The sequence below is a fragment of the Parasteatoda tepidariorum genome, chromosome X1 (assembly GCF_043381705.1).
Source record: "Parasteatoda tepidariorum isolate YZ-2023 chromosome X1, CAS_Ptep_4.0, whole genome shotgun sequence".
In the NCBI taxonomy this organism is placed as follows: Eukaryota; Metazoa; Arthropoda; class Arachnida; order Araneae; family Theridiidae; genus Parasteatoda; species Parasteatoda tepidariorum.
This window is the reverse complement of record NC_092214.1, coordinates 7,971,643-7,994,514: the sequence shown is the minus strand read 5'-3', so window position 1 is coordinate 7,994,514 and position 22,872 is coordinate 7,971,643. Positions and strand designations below refer to the sequence as shown.

General features: G+C 28.0%; 1 protein-coding gene across 1 annotated transcript in view; it reads left to right on the top strand.

Annotated features, from left to right (window-relative positions):
* The first annotated feature begins 13,096 nt into the window (after positions 1-13,096).
* LOC107448374 (homeobox protein aristaless) overlaps positions 13,097-22,872 on the top strand; it is a 182,600-nt gene continuing 172,824 nt past the window's right edge. Inside the window, exon 1 of the mRNA XM_043045785.2 lies at positions 13,097-13,247. Within this exon, the coding sequence (XP_042901719.1) occupies positions 13,190-13,247 (58 nt within the window). The 5' untranslated portion in view covers positions 13,097-13,189. The remainder of the gene's footprint in view (positions 13,248-22,872) is intronic.

Genomic DNA, 22,872 nt, shown 5'->3' with positions numbered 1-22,872 from the left:
TTTTAATATTTTTTGTTGCCTCGTGAACATGATTTAAAAACGAAATAAAAATTGAAAACGAGACTCTTACAAAAAATTTACTATTAGAGCATAATCGTCTGAGCGCAAACCTTAAAATATAGATTGGCAATTTATTTTATTTATATTTCTTACATTTCCTTATGATTTGAAAGAGGAAATTTCTTTTATAAAAGATATTTATAGTGAAGGAAAGGAATGTTGTTTATCTTTTAAAACTTAAACTGCAAAAAAGAAAATTCTGAATTTGCTTGAGGATATTCAGACATTTGAACGTTTTTAAACTTAATACATTGTTGACTATGTTTAGAAACTGTTTAACGAAATTGTGAAAAACAAATCATGCTTATTCTTTTTAAAAGCACTTACTCAAGGTTTGAGGAGGGCTAGGGACAATTATCCAAAGACCTGTAACTGTAGGCCAGCAGTTTTTTTCTTTTTCTAAGAAAATTGCCGACCATTTATAAATGAATTGTCAGAATTGTCTGCATGAAAACTACAATTTCGAACGAAAGGTCTTCAAGGTTTTACAAAAGGTGAAAATAACTCTTTTTCTACTGTGAGGGACTCACAGTAAATCTTTCGTAAAACTTGTTAACATCTGGATTTTTTAAAAAATCTTGGACTTTTTAGAATTTTAATTAGTTTCATGATTATTAATAATAAGTAAATTTTATTAGTGCATATAAATTAATTATAAATAATCATTATATATCTATATAATTTTTAAAAATCTATACATTCAATTAAATTTATAGTTACATAAAAATAATTAATTTGTGAATTTAAATGTTTAAAAATACAATAAAAGCATAATATTTTCAAAAAATTTTTGAATGTTTTTACTGTCTTCCTGAGATAATGTTTTCGAAAAATAGTTATTTTACTCACAGGCAATAAATATATCATTAACAAAATGAAAAGTAGATGGCGTAAGTAGTGCTTGTTTCAAAATCTTTTTTTAGGTAATTGTTGCGTAACAAGTCTTTTCTGTAAACCAGATATTCTTAGTTGAGGTAATCACATTCACGATAGGGAGGAAATTGAAGTAGATTTTAATTAATAAGATTTTAATAAATAAATACTAGTTATTTTACAAATTTTGTTTACTGTAGTTTGTGATATTTTTTCTTTTGTGGACAACCATCAGTTAGAATTTTAGTAGACGCTTTCAAAAAATAAAAATAAGGCATATATATATATATATATAAGTCATGCGACATCAAAAGNTATATATATATATATATATATATATAGCAACTTTACAAACGTAGTTAATACAAATTTGTTTTCGAAATGTAGTGATTACAAACTAATTTCGAAGTGTAGTGATTACAAAATACTTTCAAAATGTAGTGATTACAAACTACTTTCAAAATATTGTGATTACAAACTACTTTCGAAATGTAGTTATTACAAACTACTTTCGAAACGTAGTGATTACAAAATACTTCCAAATTGTAGTAATTACAGACTACTATCGAAATGTAGTGATTACAAATTACTTTCGAAATGTAGTAATTACAAATTACTTTCGAATTGTAGTGATTACAAATTACTTAAAAAATGCAGTGATTATAAATTACTTATAGCATGTAGTTGATAACTTAGACAAATTTTAGTGGGAAATTCAATTTACACTCATATTTAAAATTTAAAATAATTGAAGTTTAAAAGAAAGAATACGTAAAAAAAAAAGAAATGGTTTAGAATAATAAATTGACAGGAAAAATTATTAAGAAATATCTAATCATGTTTATGTAAGACATTTTATTATTCTAAATAATTTTTTACGAAATTTTTCTTTCAGCCTTTAGCATCCTGAGCCTTTTTTTATAGCGAATATTAAATTTTGGAAATACTATAAAATTTTAAAATATTAGTGATTTCATTAAGTGTTTAAAACTTCTTAGTTTTCTCTAAGAAGTAAAGTAATAGTTACAGAGAGAAGCATTTTTCTCTCGGTTGAAATATCATCATCATATCATATGACTCATCATATATGATGAGTACAGCAGACATTTTTTTTCTTTCTAAAACACTCGGCCACGGGGATATTCTGATTGCGTATCTTACTCGCTTAAAAATTAGTTGCGTTTGAAACTTTTTTTTACGGAACATTGATCTAACGTTAAAAGAAGTTATCACAAATCGCTACAAATTATTGCTTTCTTGTTTTGCACTACTCACAATACAATTTCTTTTTTGAAAAGTAGTGCTTTACACAACAAACTACGAAAAATAATAGGAATTGCAGTAGTGTTACGTTGTTTGTAGTGCGTTAGTTTTGTCCACATTGCCAAAGTATGGTACTTTATACTTTGCTAATTAATAATCTTAGAAATGTTTAGCCCTTCTACGCAGAATTTTTATTAAAACTATTTTTGCACTCTTTTTCCAATATTTTGTATTAACTTCGGTCAAAATAAGTGAAAAATATTATTTTAATTTTATTAAAATTTATTTAGCATTTTAATAATTTATGGTTATGAAATACAGCACGGTTCACTTTCAAACTTAAATTTATGTATGAAAAGAAAATATATAAAGACATTAATATCGGATTAGTTATTAGTATTACCGAAAACATTTTATAATCTTCACAGAATTCAATTATAAAAGTGTTTAAAGTTAGTGTGAGGGGAAAAAAATTCTTGCAAAATTACCATACTGTATGGTTATGACATTTCTGGTAAAAAAAAACACCAATATAATCTGGGAATAAAAGCAAAATATACGGTATTTAAATCACTCATTTGGTAATTTTTCCCGTTCATATGGTAACGGTTAACCGGAAATTCTAGCTTTTAACATTATAGTTTCTATTACCACACGTTTAGTAAAAAATACAAAACTGAATAATAAATCTAACCGAATAAATGTTTTTTATACCATGCTCTAAGGTATCATGTTAAAAGCACCAAACTTTAACCACTTTTATCAAATTTTTATGAGAAATTAAAAATTATTGTTAATTTTACCAAAATCATTACCCAAGCACATCGGTAAATATTACCGAGCTTTTCGGTGTTCCCATAAAGCCAGAAATAGTAGATTTTGCCATATTCTAGTATTTTTACCATAATTTTTATCATTTGTGGCAGTCAGATTCGAAAGTTTAGTTGCGTTTGAATTTTTTTACTGAACTAACGTTAAAAGTAGTTTCCAGAAATCTTTACAAATTATTGTTTTCTTGTCTAATCGCTACTAACTATTGCACTACTCACTACACTAATTTTTTCTGAAAAGTAGTGCTTTACACAACAAATTACGAAAAATAGTAGCAACTACAGTAGTTATGTTACTTGTTAAGCTTTATAATGCAAAAGTATAATTTTGCTTGTAATTAAACAGTCAGAAAAAAAATACATATAAAAGGTACATCGGTGTCTCATCTGCATCAAGGAGTTAGAGAGTCTTTCAATGTTATCTTGAGTATAGTTACCCATAGATGTATAATAGAATACACTCTTTCAAAAATTACTTTTTTGGGGGGGGATATAATTAAAGATTAATACATTAAAGATTTTTCGCATTATGATTCAAATAGAATTAATCGAATATTTTTGAGCTCAACACATTATTTTACATGACTTCTGATTCAACCAACTTTTATTTACTGTCTAGTCTAGTTATTTCTTTTAATTAAAGGCAGACAACGTTGAGCATCACGCGTATTTTTAAGATTATCTCCGTCAGGACAAGCGCACTGTTTAAATGCACTCCTACTGTGGTATAGCAATGATAAGCGCATAGATAAGTAAACATTTTATTTCTAAAAAAATAAAAATTAAGTACAGTTTAAATGAGTTTTCAATAACTACTTTAAATAATGTAATTTTTTTTAAAATCATATTTTACATTGTCAGTCACTAATGAGTGACTAAACAGAAAGTTCAACGTGTTTAGACCTCAATTTTATTTTCTTTGAATCCAGCTCTTTTCTGTTTATATAGTGATGATCAGAAAGCTTACAAGAAATTTTTTTTTAAAAATATGCTTTCATTTTCTCCATTTGCGCTTTCATTTTCTCCATCTCCATTTTCTCACTGGTAAAAAAACCGTAATTATGGTAAAGAAAAAAGAACAACAAAATATACGAAATCTAAACTATTTATTTGGTTATTTTCTCCGCTCACATTGTAATGGTTTACAGGAAATTCTTGTATTCAAAATTATAGTTCTTATTACCAAACATTTAGTAAAAAAATACGAAACTGAAATGCAAATTTTACCGAATTAATTAGTTTTTGCGCTATGCTTTAAAGCATCGTGATAAAGTTACCGAATTTTACCACACCTATCAAGTTTTATCGTATATTATAAAACAACATTTTATTACTAATTTTACCAAAATCGTTACCAAAACGCTTCAAAATCACCAAGCTTTTTTTTGATGTTCCTATAGAGTCAGAAACAAGTAAATTTTACCATAATTTGGTGGATTTGATCATACTTTTTTTTCTCGGTGATGGAATCTTAATTTTGAAATTCTATACACTAAACAAAAATTTTTTAATTTTTCTTAAAGTTTTAATACGACTGTTATTATTTTCCTGACTTTTATTTATGGGAGGCTACAATGCCATATGAAAGCGCTTTTCTGATATTATTTCAAATTAAGTTAGATCTTCAAGTAACGTTCTCAATCGTGTGAGAGGATACTTTCTTTGCGCAGTCAATTTATTTGCAGGTAAAGTCATATGAGTTGCCAGCTATTATTTGTTCCTTTTTAACAGCAATGATGTTACATTTGTAAGCGGTAACCTTCTATTCTCAAACATTTTTCACCTTCTGGTCTTAGGGAGTGTCTTGGAATCTATTAGAATCTTAATTGGTGATAAATTATTCATTTTGTAAATGTGTTACAGAATGTGTGAAAAGAAGATTGCTGAGCGAGCGTAGATGATTTTGATTCATTAATTAAAGCATGGTGATAAATTATATATTTTTTTTTTCGGTTTCGGCTCTTTGATGATTAACGGGTAGCAAAGTACCCTCCTACGTTTACATTTGTCCTTTATTACATTAGTTCTACTTAGACATCAGGGCAGTACGCATCTTTATCAAAGGGAATTTAATAAATGCACTTAAACGCGTATCTAAAATTTCATACGCATAGAAACGTTAAATGGGTTAATTTATTTTATTGCTTGTAAAGATTATTTATTTTAAAAAGAATATTTTTTTATACAAACAGAATAAATGTTATATAAAAATACTTTAAAGCTGTTTATTGTTCATCCTATGAAAATTAAAAGAATTACAATTTGTGAAATTTGCGTAAATATTTTTTCCAATACCCACCTGAGTTGACATTCTGCTAGGGCAGATTTGTTGGCCACTCTTTCAGGGGTACCATATTAGGTAGACCAACGCTGCTCCCATAGTAAGGACAGATTATACAGAGCATGAAAGAACATCCATGCCATGTCCAGGATTCGAACTCAGAACCTTTTTGATGCAAGGCCCGTTCCCTGACACCTACACAGTTCGGTCGGCACTGGCGTAAATATAAACCGCAACTGTCAAAAATTTGAAACTTCTTGTGCAAAACGGATGAAATGACCACGAATCTAGCATTTTAATTTTTATGAATAACACGAAATATTTGTGAAATCTGAAAACCATTAGCTTTCAAATTATCTACTAAATATTTCAAAATTGTATTAAAAAAATGACAAGTATTGCATTCATAAAAGTGGCACGAGTTTGGAAAAATGTCATTTTATCAAATTTGAAACATTCAGAAACTTCTCAAACCTAAGATAGAAAAAAAAAATCGATTTTAAAGGAAATAAAATATTTATGTCAAATGGATAATATTCATGAAATAGGCTTTTTCCAAGTTTTAAGAATACGATTTATAGAAAAAACCCTATAAAGTTTAAATATAAAGTTAAATGCAGGAGAAACATGGGAAGTTTATTCATAATTTTCATTTCATAATTAAACATTTATTTAGCTAATAAGTAGCAATGTATCTAGCAGAATAACCACCTATTAGTAGTTTAAATAATAAGTCATAACTGCTTATTAGTAATTTAAACTGCCTAATTGGATTCTGTGAAAATTCAAAACGCAGATAATTAAAATTTGAAAACTCTAGCTTTCAGTACTCAACTAAATGTTGCTTTCAAGCAAATGTTCAACCTATTTCTTAGTTTTGAGAGGATCTGGAAGACAGATCTCTGTTCAACCAGAAATAAGACGAGAAAGTCCATAAACTTTAATTTTTTTTATTTACTTATTTATTTTTTTTAACTCGTGATTCTTTGTCTGAACTATGAATGATTGGTTTTGCATACATTATCAATTTCGATATTCGCTAGCCAGACTAAGATGAAATGAAAAACTTTCTGCGAAAGCAAAATCTCAACTAAAAAACTCTCTGCAAGCAAAAAATTAACTTTCGTAACATGTTTCAATCATTTCGTCACCACCTCTATTTGGCGAAATCTGTTTGAAAATTAAAAATTTTTTTAAAAATGATTTAATTTTTTTGAAACTCTATATTCATTTCTACCACAGGAATGAGTTAGATAAAAAACCAAAAAAAGCTAAAAATAGAAATTCAAAAATCCTATGTGCAAAAAACACTTTTTAAAGAATTAGAAAAATGTCTGAAAATCAAGCAAGAAAAAAGTGTATGTAGAAAGCATTTATTCACAGAATGTTATCAAAGTTTTTCTAAAAATATTAGTGCGAGATTTCATTTAAAATTTGTGAACATGAATATCAATGTGTGATTTTCAAATCACGCGATTACCAATCTCGATGTTTGATTTTGAAATCGCATGAATACCTCTCTCGATGTTTCATTTCAAAATCCCGCTAATACAGATTTCCATATTTGACTTTAAAACCGAGTGAATATGAATTCAGTTGTATAATTTTTAAGTCACTTAAACGCGAATATTGGTTTTTTTAAGCGATATATGATATAATATCGCAAAAATACGAAACACGCGTGATTTTAAATCACGTGAATATAATTTCAAATCCGTGTTGGGGTAAGATACAGCATGAAAACTAGTCATTTCTCGGAAATTCGAAAACGATGAACTTTCTTCGAAAAGACGGATTTTTTATAAAAATTAATTGAAAACAAAAGCAGAAAACACTCAGCCAGCTTGCCTGAAAGTCAAATGCAGAAAAGTCACGGGAAAAAGTGCGGCTGTGCGAAGCAGTAAAAGGAATTCTCATATCAATCTCTGTCAGAGAGACTGGAGCGTTAGGATGAGGTAATTTTGATAGTTTCTTCATTTTAGTAAAACTAAAAAAATTTCCACAATTGTGACGAATTTTCCACGAACAGTGTTAGTATATTATACATAACTATTCCTTTATTGTTGTTCTTTTCTGTTTACTTTTGAATATTCATCACCCCCATTAAAATGACCCCAGTTTGTGAACTACTGGTATGTCCAGCTTCGAGAACTACAATTAAAACGTTGTGATTGAAATTAGAAAGAATTAAGTACTTATAAGAGTAGCTGGCACACTATTAAATAATATGAATACATATTTCTTTATCTTTGAGTTTGTTTCAGATAAAAAAAATTCTTCTCAAAACCTAAGAAAAAAATATAGTTGTTCGGAACAATATATTTAATGGTTGCTACACGAAAACTTATATCTTTCTTGCAATTTTTTAAAAAATTTCCGTCGTTGAACAGCCGACCCAATATTGGGTTTACAACTACTATTGTTCAACTCCGTAGCCTTGTAATTTTGAACCAATCCAGAAGACAAGGAAACTCCTGGATCAGTACCCCCAGAGGCATTGATTTGTTATGGGAACATGGAGAATTTAGCGACTCGACAGATTTAACGTGCATCAGTCACCATTTACAGCACGGGGAGTCTTCGGCCGGCGGGGATCAAACCTACGAACTCTTGGACATAGTGCCCTACCAACTAGGCTATCCCTGCCCCTTTCTTGTGATTTTGATTAAATTTTGAATTGCATTTAATTTTTTATGAACGCATTTTAAAGCTTTGGTTAGTAAAAAATTAATACCTTTGGCTAATAAAAAATTATATTATAATCTTGATGACAGCGCTCTAGCATAGGTAGAATATATTTAGGAAAATGACAAGCTTTTTTCTCGTTAGAGATCGAATTTTTTGAAGGAATTTTTAAGTTAGATGAATGGGTTTGGTATTGAGTTAAGCATTGAGTTAAGTACTGTTTTGTTTATGTTAAATGAATGGTTTAATTATTTTAATTTTTGTATACATCTGAAGCAAATTTATATATTTAAAACTTTTTATGCAAATAAGCTAATTTTCGGAACTCTTACAAACGTCATTCTTGTTTTCATGTTTAAAAATTAACAATCCATTTAACTACAAATGTTTAAGTGTATTTTCGAAAAATCATTTAATGTTTTGGAAGAATAGTGTTATAGTTAGAAATAAATTTTTAATGAACACAATGATATCTATGCTCCGGACTGGCTAATTTTTCAACTTAAGGTTAAATTATATCTTAAATCCTATTATTATCCTTTTTTTTAAATATACCCCATAAATCAGGCAAATAAAGAGAACTCATCGCAATTCAACACGACACCCTACTTTATCTGGGGAAAAAAAAAAAAAAAAANTAAAATGTGATTCATGGTTTATCTGGGGAAAAAAAAAAAAAAAAAAAAAAGACGCCGAATAAGAGGGAGCATGTGACCAAGGGAATTCTGATGTTTTGGACGAAGAGCGATGGGGAAGTATATTAGCGGGCTTGCTCTATTTGTATTACAGCTCTATGATGGAAACACACCTGAACTTGTAGTTTATATGCGATATATTAAAATTTCTGTATAAAAATAACATAGCTAAATAATGTAAAGTCTAAAGTATACAATCTCATAAAAATTAATTCTACGTTGAACCATAATATTGCTACCTCGTACCTACCATAATACTGTGAAAATTTACTGTATCCTATAATGGTGTTAAATTGAACCATGTTTACGTTCAAGTTGAACCATAGCATCGTGTATCAAATTTAATAATAATAAGGTTAAACTTAGCACCATATTAAGGTAGCAGGGAATTTAAACGATATTATCATTTAAAACGTTCTAAAATTTCTAAAACAGTGTATACCCAAATCGATTAATAAAATAATTTTTTTGGTTGCTATGTTAATTTTCTCATACTGATAAATTTTTTGTTTGGTTAGAAAGTGTTTGTTTAATTTTAAACTGTTAGAATTTTCATTCTAAAATTACAGTAAAATAACAGGCAGCAGCCTGCCCATCGAATTAACCGAAAAGTTTACGGTATGGAAGATTTCTTATCTTTACGGCTTTGAAACCGTGCACAACCAGTTTGGTCAAAAAACCATACTATTCGGTTAACCATTTACAACTAGCATGGTTTCAAAACAGTTAAAAAGAAATTTAACTAGACATAGGAGCTAGGCTTTTCATTAAGTAACGGGCATTGGAGTTAGGTTGTGGTTGAGTAGTGTTTTATCAAATTAACCGTGGAACGTGATTCAATAAGTTTATGTAATTGTCTTACCTATCGCAAGAGGTGGGAAATATTTAAATTTTTTGCGTTAGGCAGCGTTTTGGTGCTGGCATCTATACATGAATGAGAGTATTGTATTTTAATAATCCAGGGTCACGAATTGGGGAGTGCAGGATACTGGAAATTCTTCAAGTGTTGAAGAGAATTCATGTGTTGAAGGGAATGCTGTCAACGCTGGGAGTTAAACTCCCGTTTTGTCTGTCATGAGATTGACTGATTAGACTTCTCGGCTATATTATACCTACCACTTTTTATTTATTTCATTAATCGAAGGGGGGGGGGCAGATTTACTTATCAGTGTAGATTGAAAAGTAACGCAATGAATAACTTTGAAAATCTTTCTACCACTTTTTATTTATTTATTTTAAATTTGGGTTTTTATTTACTTCACTGTACAGAAAAATTATTCTACGTAATGAATATTTTTAAAGGAAGCATGTTTCCCAAGTGATGCATTATATAAATCTGTTTCTACCTATGCCAAATATAGACGACATTCCATTTTTTAAGCCAACTATTCATTTGTCTTTGTAGACCCCTAATTATCAAAATTTTATTAAATTTGTTGTTTTTTTACTATTATTTTTGCTGACTATACAATAGTTAAACTTGAACGATAACTTGGTTTTCACAAAGCTATTTATCCCTCGATTGAATGCTAGTACATTTTCGAGGAAAAGTTTCCTAAATAATATTTCAAATTCAAACCTAGAACCTTTCTGAGGCCAGTTCCTGACCCCTACACAGTCCGGTTGGCATTCCATTCCCTGTACTATCTGTCCTTACTGTGTCCAACAAATCTGCCTTTATACGCCTGAATTGACGAATGTCAACCCATGTGGGCGTTGAAAAAAAAATTTAAATTCCAACTGGAGAAGTTATAAACTTGCAACTTAAAATTCTTTTAGGTAAGGTTTTAAATTGTATTTACATTCCTTATTTTTTTAAATAGACCGAGAGATTTAAGATTTACTTAATATATTAGTCAAACTGATGAGATTAAAACTAATTCCTTTATGTTACAGATAAGCTCAAAAACTGAAAAGAATGCCGGTAACTAAAGTTGCAAAGAGATTCCTTTGAGTAGTATAGGAATAAATGCATTCCAATTAAGTTGAGCTTGAAAATAATGCTTGAAATAACTTTCAAGGTTACAGTGTTGACAATGTGTGATTGATTATAGAAATTCCCTTTAGTTGAGCAATTTTACCCTGTATATACACTACGGACATTATAGATTAATGCATACTTAAAACATTTCAGTACAATTTAACATTGTGTGTGTGGTTATAGTGGCTATTAATTATATATGCTTTAGCTTTCCTCTTCTTTTGCTTTATGATTTATATAGATCCATAAATAAATTATGAAAGTGAAAAAAATGAACTTTATGTATTCATATTCAATTTCAAACTTTACGTATTTTTTTAAATATCAAATGTGATTTTTATCAGTCGAATTAATTTTTAGGAGATTTCAGAGTTTTGACCATTAAGAAAATGTAGTAAAAATAAAACTTATTTTTTTTAAAAAAAAACTTATATAGAGTGAACTGTCATTCTTTGAAATTAGGTTGCAATTTTTACTATAACTACCATATCAAAGTAATTTATCAACCAGTTAAAAAGCATGAAAATTATACGTAAATAATTTTATGATTCAATATATATTATCTCAAAACTTTTAAGTAAAAGAAGTAAAAAATAAAACTTAATTGCTAACAATATATGAATATTATTAAAAAAATAGATAAAAAGTATTTTCTTAGAAATTGGATTAAAATTGGGCTGTAGCTTTACATCTAAGTAATTCACCTACGCGCTCAACCTCGCATGCAGTCAATGAGATTAATTATAAAATGCTTCTAAACTATTGAGATAAAATAATAAAAATAATTCAAAATAATAAGTTATGAAGAGTAAACTGAAATATAATTTGAAATTAAGTAACAAATGTGCCTAAATCAGAACATCAAAGTAATGCATAAAAGGACTCAAATGTTTGGAAAATATTGATGCACAACAAAACAATTAAAAATCTAATAATCTAAAAATCTAAAAATCTAAACAATTAAAAAAACAACTAAAGAAAACATTAACGCAAGAACATGTAAAAAATAAACCATCATATTCTTTGAAATCAAATGCCGACTGAATTATACTTAAAACATCAAAGTAGTTTTACAAACAATTGTAAATTATGGTGTCAGCTAAATTTATTTTTTCAAATTTTTAAAAATTTTTTTAAAATTAAATTTGACCTTAAGGTTTTTTCTCTCTTCAAAGTCTCTTTTTATTTAATAACTGTCGTTGAACAGCCGACCTAATTTTCGAGTTTACGACTGCTAATGTTCAACCTTGTAGCCTTGTAATTTTGAGCCTAATTCAGAAAACACGGGAACTCCTGGATCAAATATTGGTTGAAATTTGCCTTCGTGGAGGACTTTTTGATAGAATTAGCCCCCATTTACGTTACTTGGAGAGGAAAACCACGAAAACTTCCCACGGTTAGCCTGATGGAATTTAACGTTAGCACTGTGGTCGGTGTGAGCCGGGTGCGTAATTCGTATTGACCAGACATCGCTGGGATTCGAACCCGGTTCACCTCATTGGAAGGCGAACGTTTTATCCCAGAGCCACCACAGCTTCCAAAATCTCTTTTGAAATTGTTTTTAATAGAATATGAGTAAAGGCAATTTTTAATTATTCAAAGTTTCATAAAAATCATAATTAAAATGTTGAGCTCTTGCGTATTTTTAAAGAAATCCACATCACGCGGTATGCAGTGCTTAGAAGTGCTTGTATTGTGATATAATAGCAACGCAAAGTGCACTGCTAACAGGTTGAAATAAATAAAAATTTGATTTGTAAAAGATATAAAGTATAGTTTAAATAAATTTTCCATTATTACTTTAAATAATGTAAAATTTTTAGTTTTTTTAATCATATTTTTGATGATTCACACGAAGATTCACACCCATATGATTCACACGAAACGTTTATTCCTATCAATCATCATCTAATTATTCCTCATATTAAAATATTTTCTCTACATTTGGTTGAAGATAGCTTTTTTATTTAAAATACTTCGTCAATATTTTAAATTCCTATATGATTCACGCTAAACGCTTTTTCCTATCATTCCTCATCTATTTATTCCTCATCTTAAAATATTTTCTCAACATTTGGTTGAAGATAGCTTTTTTATTTAAAATACCTCGTCAATATTATAAATTCCTATATGATTTATACTAAACGCTTATTCCTATCATTCCTCATCTAATTATTCCTCATCTTAAAATATTTTGTTAACATTTGGTTGAAGATAGATTTTTTTTTTAGATTCCTCGTCAAAAGCATAATCTGGGTGGCGCGCGAGGTTTGAAATCTCTTTTTGGAATCTCGTAAAGAAGAAAAAAAGTTTTTACGTCTTGCACGATGGAAAAAAAAAATGCGAATGGGACAGAAATTATAGGGATGTTGATGGTGTGGGAGGAGCATTTTCATTAGAGGTGATGGCGCTACGATCGTTCAATAAACTCGTATGAGGGGGATATTTGAAATGAAGACTCAAATAATACAAACAACTGACCACCAATCATGTGGATGAGTGGACAGCGGTCATTCGCGTAATGGAACAGCAGATGAGAACGGCTAGCATCGCTGGCTATGTTACAGTTGGATATCAGGGTAAGTCAAAGATTATTTTCTTATTTCTCTTTTTAAAATTACAAAGAATATTTTTCAAAATATTTTAATTTAAACTAAATGAATTGGCATGGTTAGAAGAAATTAGGATAATATCTACCTGTCTTGGTTTGTATAAAATCCGTTTTATTACAATTTCAGAACATTGAACTTTAATTAAAATTAATAAAAAGGAAGCATTTTGTTGTTATTGAACGCTTCTTTGAAAGAAAAACTCATTAAGATGTTTAATGCATGGAGCAGATTGGAAATAAAGTAACTTTTATTAATTAACAATCTTACTCATTGGTCATACGTTTAATACAGGATTCCCACTACCTGGAAAAAAATATATAGGTGGTAGATAAAATTTTACGAGACTTCTGAAAAATGCTTAAATTTATCTTTCATTTGGGAATTACGAAATTATTCCCGAGTTATTTTTGAACCCTTATGTATTTCCTCTAAATATAAAACTTATTAAATGCTTAAACCATCTAGATTTGTCTCATTTTTGCTACCATTTAAAAAGTTTTTTCAGATCGTGGGAACATTGTAATATGTACAAATTATACATTAAAAAAATAGAGTACGAAAATTCTTACCAATACATACAATGGCATGCAAGCATTTCTAGCCAGTGTACTATTTTGATCACAATAAAAAAATATAATTAAAATAACTTTTCATTCAAAACAATCTTATATTTTCAACACAGTACAATGTTTTAATGCAATTTTTTTTAAAAAAAATCTGCAACTTTTTAATTTTATATGCATAAACAGCAAAAAGCAGAAAAAAGTTGAAAAAAAAATATATGCTGTCGGGAAAATTTTGCACATCACTGTATATTGAAAGGATATCTTCCCCAAACAGATATAGACTTAGTTAATGACGGAAAGACATAAGTCTATCAGTGGTAGTTAAAAGTTTACAGTAAACGAAAAATTAGCATATTTAAACAGAAATCACTTCTGTGAAGATATTCTCAATGTACAATTCTCATTTAGTTTTATCAATGAATGTAAATAAGTGTAAATAGTAAATAATTCATAGCAGTAGTGCCGTTATTATTTCGAATGAAGCTATACAAAATTAAATTTAATTTACGTCATAAGTTGATGATTATAATATCAAATATGCTTAAAATGAAAAAAAAGGGCCATAAAAGTTTTATTTTTGCATTATTTTAAGAAATTGCATCATTTTTTTTAATTTTTGTACTTGCTAGTTTTTGTTGAAAATTTGCCAAAATTTCTATTAGTGATAAAATGGCACGAAATTTTTCTTGTAATATTTAAGAATCAATTGTAATTCAGGTAGAGAGCTCCAGTTGAAATTTTAGCAATCTAGCAGGTCAGAAAAGTGGTCGAAATTTCGACTGACAATAATCCTATTTGGAGATAAACTCTGCTTGCGTCATAAAATGATTGTAGTCAAAATTTTGACTGATGATTGACGAAATTTTTGGTAATTCGACTGACAATAATTCTATTTGGTGATAAATTCTGCTTGCATCTCAAAACAATTGTAGTAAAAATTTTGATTGATGATTGACCACATTTTTGGCAATAAAATGAAGTTTCGTTGGAGAGGAAGAAAAACCGTAAAAATTTGTACCGTCATTCACCATAGAGCTCCAGTTAAAATGTGAGCTCTCTAGCTCAATGGTTTCCAACCCCCGTGCTGCCCAACGAGCGTTATATTATTTCCATTTCATTTAATGCTGTGTATTTCTCTTCGGTTTTGTACGACTTTCCATGGACAAGAGGTTAACCTAGAACTTCGAGACCACCTAAAGCCGCACCACCAAGTTTAACTGTCCGCGGCTATAAAAAAAAGTTGAAGAGCACTGCTCTAGCTGGTAGGAAAGTGCATACAGTGTCATGTATGAAGATTGTGTACATAGACGAGATAAAATCACAGTTTTATGTACTTAAGATACTGATGCCTTTATCATAAGGTTCTGAAAATTATTAAATAAATTTTTAATACTTAAATCTATAAATATATTGATATGTTTAATAACGTCATTTAATTATACGAATTATTTTGGCTTCACAACAACACGTGTTGATTTTTTCTAATAACATAAAAATTCCGAAAGCTGAAAATTCAACGCAGTAAAATAATAATGACTGTAATTATACTAGCGTCAGCTATAAACAAAACGGTTCTTTCATTCATTAATCGTAATCGGAATTAATTGGTACCTTTTTTTCTGGTTCATCGACGTGATCAGTTACTCAGTGTATAGGATTTATAATTAAGAGTACAGTGCGATTTATAAAATAAATTTTTGCTTCTAAATACAGCATTTGAATATATTCTCAATAACAAAAGTTTCTTTATTGAGATTATACAATATTTGTTTCACTAACTATAACCTTAAATATTTGGGAATAGAGAGGAGTTACAGTCCGCGGATATAACAAATTTGTACTATCTGTGGATAAAAAATAAGCAATTAAATAATTCTTTTGCCAAATTTACAATTTCATTGTACTTTATAAGTCTTATAACCCATTTGTATCATTATTATAAATATTAAGTGACAAAAATTCTTTAAAGGAAATGTTCTTTTTCTCAATGCATATGTACGTAATGTACGTATACATACTAAAAAATAAATGCCTAAATATTATAAATTTCGTTGCATTTTTTAATTTTAATTACTCCGAGATATTACCCAGTTTAGTTCTTGCGTTTTGGAAAGCCCATTCAATCAATCAACGCTTTTAATACCTCTATACAATTTATTTTCTCCTACTATTCTTGAATAAAATTAGATAAAAAAATGTAATAAGAGCAATAAAATTTTATTCAACAGGAGTTTTCTCTGCAAATTTTATGTTCTTTTTTGTAACGCTGCATATCATTAATCGTTGTTTATAAATTCTGCACATTAAAATCAAATTATTTATTTATTTTTCCTAATTTCTGTTTATAAGGCACCATTAAAAATTCCTGATTACTGTAAAATGTACGGGCACACTCAGGGTGCCGGTACTTTTTACAGTAAAATCAGTTTTTACTGGAGCATGTTACGGAATAAAAAATCTTGATATACCGTAATAGTTAGCGTAAAATCACTGAATTACTTTAATTAAAAAAATATTACAGTGAAAATTTCGGTATAATTTTTTATGGATGATGTACCCAATATGCCGGTACTTTATACCCTAATTTGATCTGGAATTTTTTTACAGTGAGTAATAACACATAGAAAAAGAATTTTTCTGTAACTAATTGTTAGAATTTAGCTGGTGTAAGAAAAAAAATTCAGAATTTAAAATTTCTTATTATTTTTTATGCCGACTTATGATAACTTTCAGTTCATTGTATTTTTAATTTTGGTGGGTGAAAATTTGATACAACTAAATACGAGCCGAATTTTGTTTATCTTGTATTTTAAGTAATTTTAATGCAAAAATCAGGTTACAAATATCAAAATAGCGACTTGTGTTTATATATATTCCTTCACAATATAACAAAACCTCTAAAATTGCAAGTCAATTTATTTTTGTATCTTAGTTTGTTGGAAAAAGTTTTGTACTAAATTCACATGAAATATTTGCTTTTATCTTAAAGTTCAAAAATAGGAGTACTGTTAATTTGAAGGCAATGCCACCATTTTAACTGTTTTGTTCTTTCTAATTACACCAATATTAAATTACACACGTGTATTGAAATAATTTTAATTTAAATAGCAGTGTCAATTGGGTTAACATAGCACCATAATCTATATTTTCACTATGACCAGTTCACTATGATTCAGTGATTTGTTTTATTTAGACCAAAATTAAAAGTACTGTAAACTATAACCTTTAAAAGTAATATAATTATAGAAATATTATTACAAAAATGTCATAGAAAAGTAACATAGAGAAATGTTGCAGAAATATTTTTAAAATATTATAATATTGTGTACTGAAATAATTTTATTTCAAATTGCAGCGTCAATCGGGTTTATATAGCATCAAAAGCTATGCTTTCACTGTAATCAATGATTTGTTTTATTTAGACCAAAACTAAAAATTCCATATATTTCTTTTGTTTTGTCTAATCATAGATAAAAATTATAATAATTTTTAAATTATAACCTTTAAAAAATATTATGATTATAGAAACATTATTATAAAAATATTATGGAAAAATAATATAGAAAAATATTATAGAAATAAAAATGTTATAGACAAATGTTATAGAAATATTATAAAAATATGATAATATTGTGTACTGAAATAATTTTATTTTAAATAGCTGTGTCAATCGAGTTAACATAGTACCAAAATCTATGCTTTCATTATGATCAGTGATTTGTTTTATTTAAACCAAAATCAAAAATACTATATTTCTTTTGTTTTGTCTAATCATAGACAAAAATTATAATATTTTTTAAAAGTTGTAGTTTAAAAATTTATCTCATGTCTCTCATGCACTGACTGATATTAATCAGGGCTAAAGAGAATAGAAGGGCTAGTTCACTCCGCTCTTAGAGCTNTTCTCTTTAGCCCTGGATATTAATAGTCGCATTGATACAATCAATTATGATGATTATGATTATGATGATAATCAATTATTTAGCCATCATTAAATAAGGTTTTATGACTTAAAATACTCCCCAGTACGTAATGAATATAAACCAGTTTCTGTATATTAAAGTAATTTTTAGGAACAAAATAGTTAATAATACGTTTTTTTTTTCCAAGGAAGAGTATATAAATTCAATGTATGTTTTTTTTTCTTCGAATTTTTCCTTTTATAATAGGAAGTTTCTACATTATCAGAAATTTCGGATCTAGATAAATCATAATATCTTTCAAATTTGTTGTAACTTTAATATGGTGCCAGGTTGCGAAACATTATGATCTCAACTAATCCTTCTTAAATTTGATTACGTATTACTAAGATTCAATTTGTGGGGAAACTCTGTACTACACATCTTGCACATTTAATATTTTTGAAGTTGTAAAATTCTGGCTTTCAAAAAATATTATTCTATTTTAAATTGTACTTTACAATCATATTTTTTAATAAAAAGTTAAGACGTAATAAATCTGGTGTAATATCCTATACAATGATCCATTTCCGATTTATACTGTTTACATAGGGTAATTATATATTTATATATAATTACCCTATGTAAACATATAAATAATAACGTATTATAATAAGCATATATTATAGTTTTATATAGGGTAATTCTAGGTTAGATGGTCATAGGAAAGAGATGGCCATATTGCGGAAGATGCAGTTTTACAGGAAGCAGCTTAACTTGTTTATCAATTTGGGCAAATCTTTACTTTTCGTTACAGCAAAAATTATATCAAATTTTAATTTTATTTAGGGATCAAATATATTTTGTAAATTAGGTATTTTGTTGTCGTTAAATCCGTAGGTTATGTTTTTTTCCAATTAGCTAGACTTTTAAGGAGTATATATCCAATCGTTGTTTCTGAGTGAAAAGCAAAGTAATAAGTGGTGGAATGACGTTATAAATTCGCTGGCCATCTCATCTCCAACTTTAGGAGAGATGACCACATAAAATCAAGTATTAGCTTCTTATTTATGCTTATAGATATATCACGGATCGTAGGGTAAAGAGTTTGGAAATTGGTAAAAAGTGGTTGGAAAATAGGATGTATTTTTAGTAAATTCGCATTTATCATGAAGTTTGTTATTTTCAAAAAAAAATTTAGTTAAAAAATCTTTGGTTTCTTACGTTTCGAAATTATAAAATGAAAGAAAATAAAAATAAATCCGTAGTTTTTTATTATAATATTGAAACCACGGTTTAAATTAAAATTTTTTGAAGAACTGTACAAAAATCGCACATATTTAACTATATATATATATATATATATATATATTATATGCGTCATTTGCGTCATTTGATGAATCAATTTGATACTATATTCTACGTAGTAACACTGAAGCCAAACACTTTATTAAAGTTTCGCGTGGTTTTAGTTCCATGCAAGAACTCATATTTCTTGGTACTGCGAATTTCTGGCCACTTAACTTTAAAAAAAAAATCTATTTTACATAAAATTTCAGGGTGCTAAGAAACTTTTCTCTGACAGCCCTAACTGTTTTAGAGAAAGTATCCATAAAATCCAAATTACCATAAGAAACATTTTAAACCCTGCATAATGTTAAACCTGCTTCATGCTATTGAACTTACAAAGTAGTTAAAAAAATTACTTTCCATTTCTCAAGCTGTGACAATTGAAAAAAAATCAACTCATATTTAATATATCAGTGCAAATAATAAAATTATTTTAAATTTTATAAAAAATTATAGCAGACAATACAGATTTTTAAAATGTAATATTAACGTAATATTTAACGTAAAAGGAACTAGAGGAAAACGACAATTTTTTTAGGCAACGCCTGAAGCGCGTTTGTAATTTTTTAATTAGCTGACTTTTATTTTTATAAAATGATCTAATTTTTCTCAAAAAATGCTATAATTTTCGATAGTTGATCAAAGATATGTAAAAAAAGAAACTTTTGAAGCATTCTTATTTTTAAACACTTCAATTTTGCGTTCCAAAAAATCTGATTTCTAAAACTTTAATTATTTTTAAAAATTCTGTCTTTTTGTCTTATTTTGTTAATATGTAAATGTATATTCTTTTATACTAATTAATTAGCATATTTAAGGTCAACCCTTTAAACTATGATGAAAATCGACTGAAATTTCCATAATAACTTTTATTCTAGTGGTAGAAGTTTCATGTAATAAAATGCGATAATTTGTTCAACAGGCTAAATAATTTGTACCGACGAATCAGACACGTAAGTTACAAATCAGATACGAAAATATGTTTTCTTTAGATTCTTAATTTTTAAAATGTAAGGAGTAAACGTAATATGAAAATATTGTCCCGATATATCGGTTAATCTGGTGTGTAGTCGAAAATTAAACTCCTGAAAGTTAATATTACTTTTTATGTATTTTGTCAGGATTCTAGATCTGCATAAGTGAACACAAAAAATCTACTCGCAATTTATAATTGCTCATGTAATTTATAATATTATAATCTTTTTGACAAAGATAATTTCACATAAAAGATAATTTTTATAAATAATTATTATTATTTTTTCAATTATCGAAAATCTACTATAGATAGTCAAAAATTTTTTTTGATTAAGTTGTAAACTTTTTTGTATCATACTAAACTGCGTAATTTTAAATGGCGAAATCCAAAATGTAAATAAAATTGATCAAATGGTTATCGAGAATTTTAAATAAGGCTCATTTCTAAATTTTCATTTTTCCAGAATTATTCGACCGATTTTGTACAAATTTCGTATTTTATCATTCAAAACTGCATATTTTTAAAATGATTTAATTTTTATGCCTAAAAATCTGAAGCATTTTCGACCATTATTAAATTAAATAATAAAAAAAAATAATTATAAAAAATTATTTTTTACATTCATTGTTCCAAAAAATTATTTTTTTTGGAACAATGTGTTTTATATTTGTAAACTAAAATTTTTTGATTCGCTTAAGCAATTAATAGTGGAATTTTGAAAATTTTTTTTCTTCACTAAGTAGTTTACAAAGTATGGCAAAATACTTAAAAGGTTAAATCAACATTAAATTGCTTAAAGTTTTGACCTCTCCCCAAAGTAAGCTATAGGGACGACAATTTCAAGATTGAAAACAACCTAATATTTAAAGGATAAAGAATTCAAAACCATCTTTTAAAAGGTATGCTTATTCAAAGAAAGTAAGCCTGATTTCGTAATTTTAAATATCATCTGTTCAAATGAAGTAGTATACTTAAAGTCGGACCGATGAACTACGAAGATTTCACACTTCTGAAATCCTAATCATTACATCAAATGTTTTAAAGGTGTTCTATTTCTTATTATGCGTTTGTTGTTGTTATATGCCAATTGCTAATATCAGCAATCCTGCAATGGGAACCCAAGCGAATTTTTAAGACAGAGGATGGGTTTCTTGTTTTTCCGTGGAGCCATCTATAGCCAAGAATACGACTTCAGCCACACATGCGTCGAAACCCGTTTTACAGAGAGGAATTCATGCTCTATTCATTTATGTCCATTCATGCTCTATTCATTTATCCACAGATCGTAATTTGGATCTGCACCAGAGAGCAATCAATCTCCGATCAAGTACCTTCAGAAGTATTGATTTGTTATGGGAACTTGGAGGACTTTGTGACATAGACTGATTTAACTTGCACCATTCCCCATTTAATACACAGGGACTCTTCGTCTATGGGATTCAAGCTCACGCTCTCGGGTACACGAGCTTAACATCCTACTAGCCAGGCTATCCCGGCCCTTTATTATGCTTACTGAGCATAATATACTCTAACTACGATATCTGAATAACTTGAATGAGTACAACTCTAAAAATAAGCCTTTTTTAAAAAGTATCGACTAATTACATTTTGGGGGAAAAAACAATTTAAAGTCCTAAAACGATTTGATACAAACAAATCCTAAAATGTCTGAAATCGGAGCTTCGTTAAAAAATTTTAGAACGCCATAAAGAAAAAAAAATCAAATTATTTAGTTTTTTTTTTAAAAATTGTTGTTAAATTTCAGTTTATTCCTGACGTTAAAGGTAACTTACGGCAGTTTAGTTATAGAAATTGGTTTTTGAAAAACTATGCTTCATTTTTTGATGGAAAACTGTGATATCCATCAAATCTAAATCGATTACATCATGTTATCTATAACTAAACAATTATATGTATTATGATTTACGTTAAGTTTTATTTGCAATAACATTTTAATCTTTTGCTTGCGTCAAATAGCATGATGAAGCCACTCTGGTCCACTTACTGTAAAAGCCGTAAGCAAAGGGTTAATTTGTTTTCGTAACACTGTGAAAACGCTGCTTAATTGAGCACATCATTGCGGATTTTTTTTTTCAAAATCAATCTCAGATCGATTTCTTTTTCTCTTGAAACTAGCATTATCAGTTGTTTTTCTAATTAAGCTTTTTTCCCAATTTATTTAAGACCAAAAAAGATTAGAAGATTAAGATAAAAAAAAGACGTATCTTATTTTTTTTTGTATATGTTATTATTTCTTTTAAACAATGTAAATAGCCCAGGTTTTGAACCTTCTTAAAGCATAATTTGAAACAAAAAAAAAAAGAATACATAAAAAAAAGATATACACTTAATAGAAATTTTTTGAAATAAAAATTAATAAGATAAATAATAAGTTTAAATATACTTTAAATATTTATTATTTAAAAAACACGGAGAATCAAGAATGAAACGAGTTGTAATTCGTGAATGAAAACCAATTCGTATCAAATTCCTCATTATTAAAAGTACTTTTTAAAAGAAAAAAAAATTACTTAGAAATAAAAGCATAGAAACTTAAAACCTTTACTTAGAAAAGCCTGCATAAAAATAATTATAGGTTTCAGTATTTTAACGAAAGCCTAAAAACGTTAATGGAAATTCAACTGCTTGTCTAAGAAAGATTTTTATTATTCTGTAATTTTTATTTATTTATTTATTTTTTTGAAGATTTAGCAGATAGGGCAGATTGTGTGTCTAATTTAAAACTTCTGATGCTAGTATTTTAAAAATTTTCTTATCTTTTTGTTTACGAAGCTTCACTT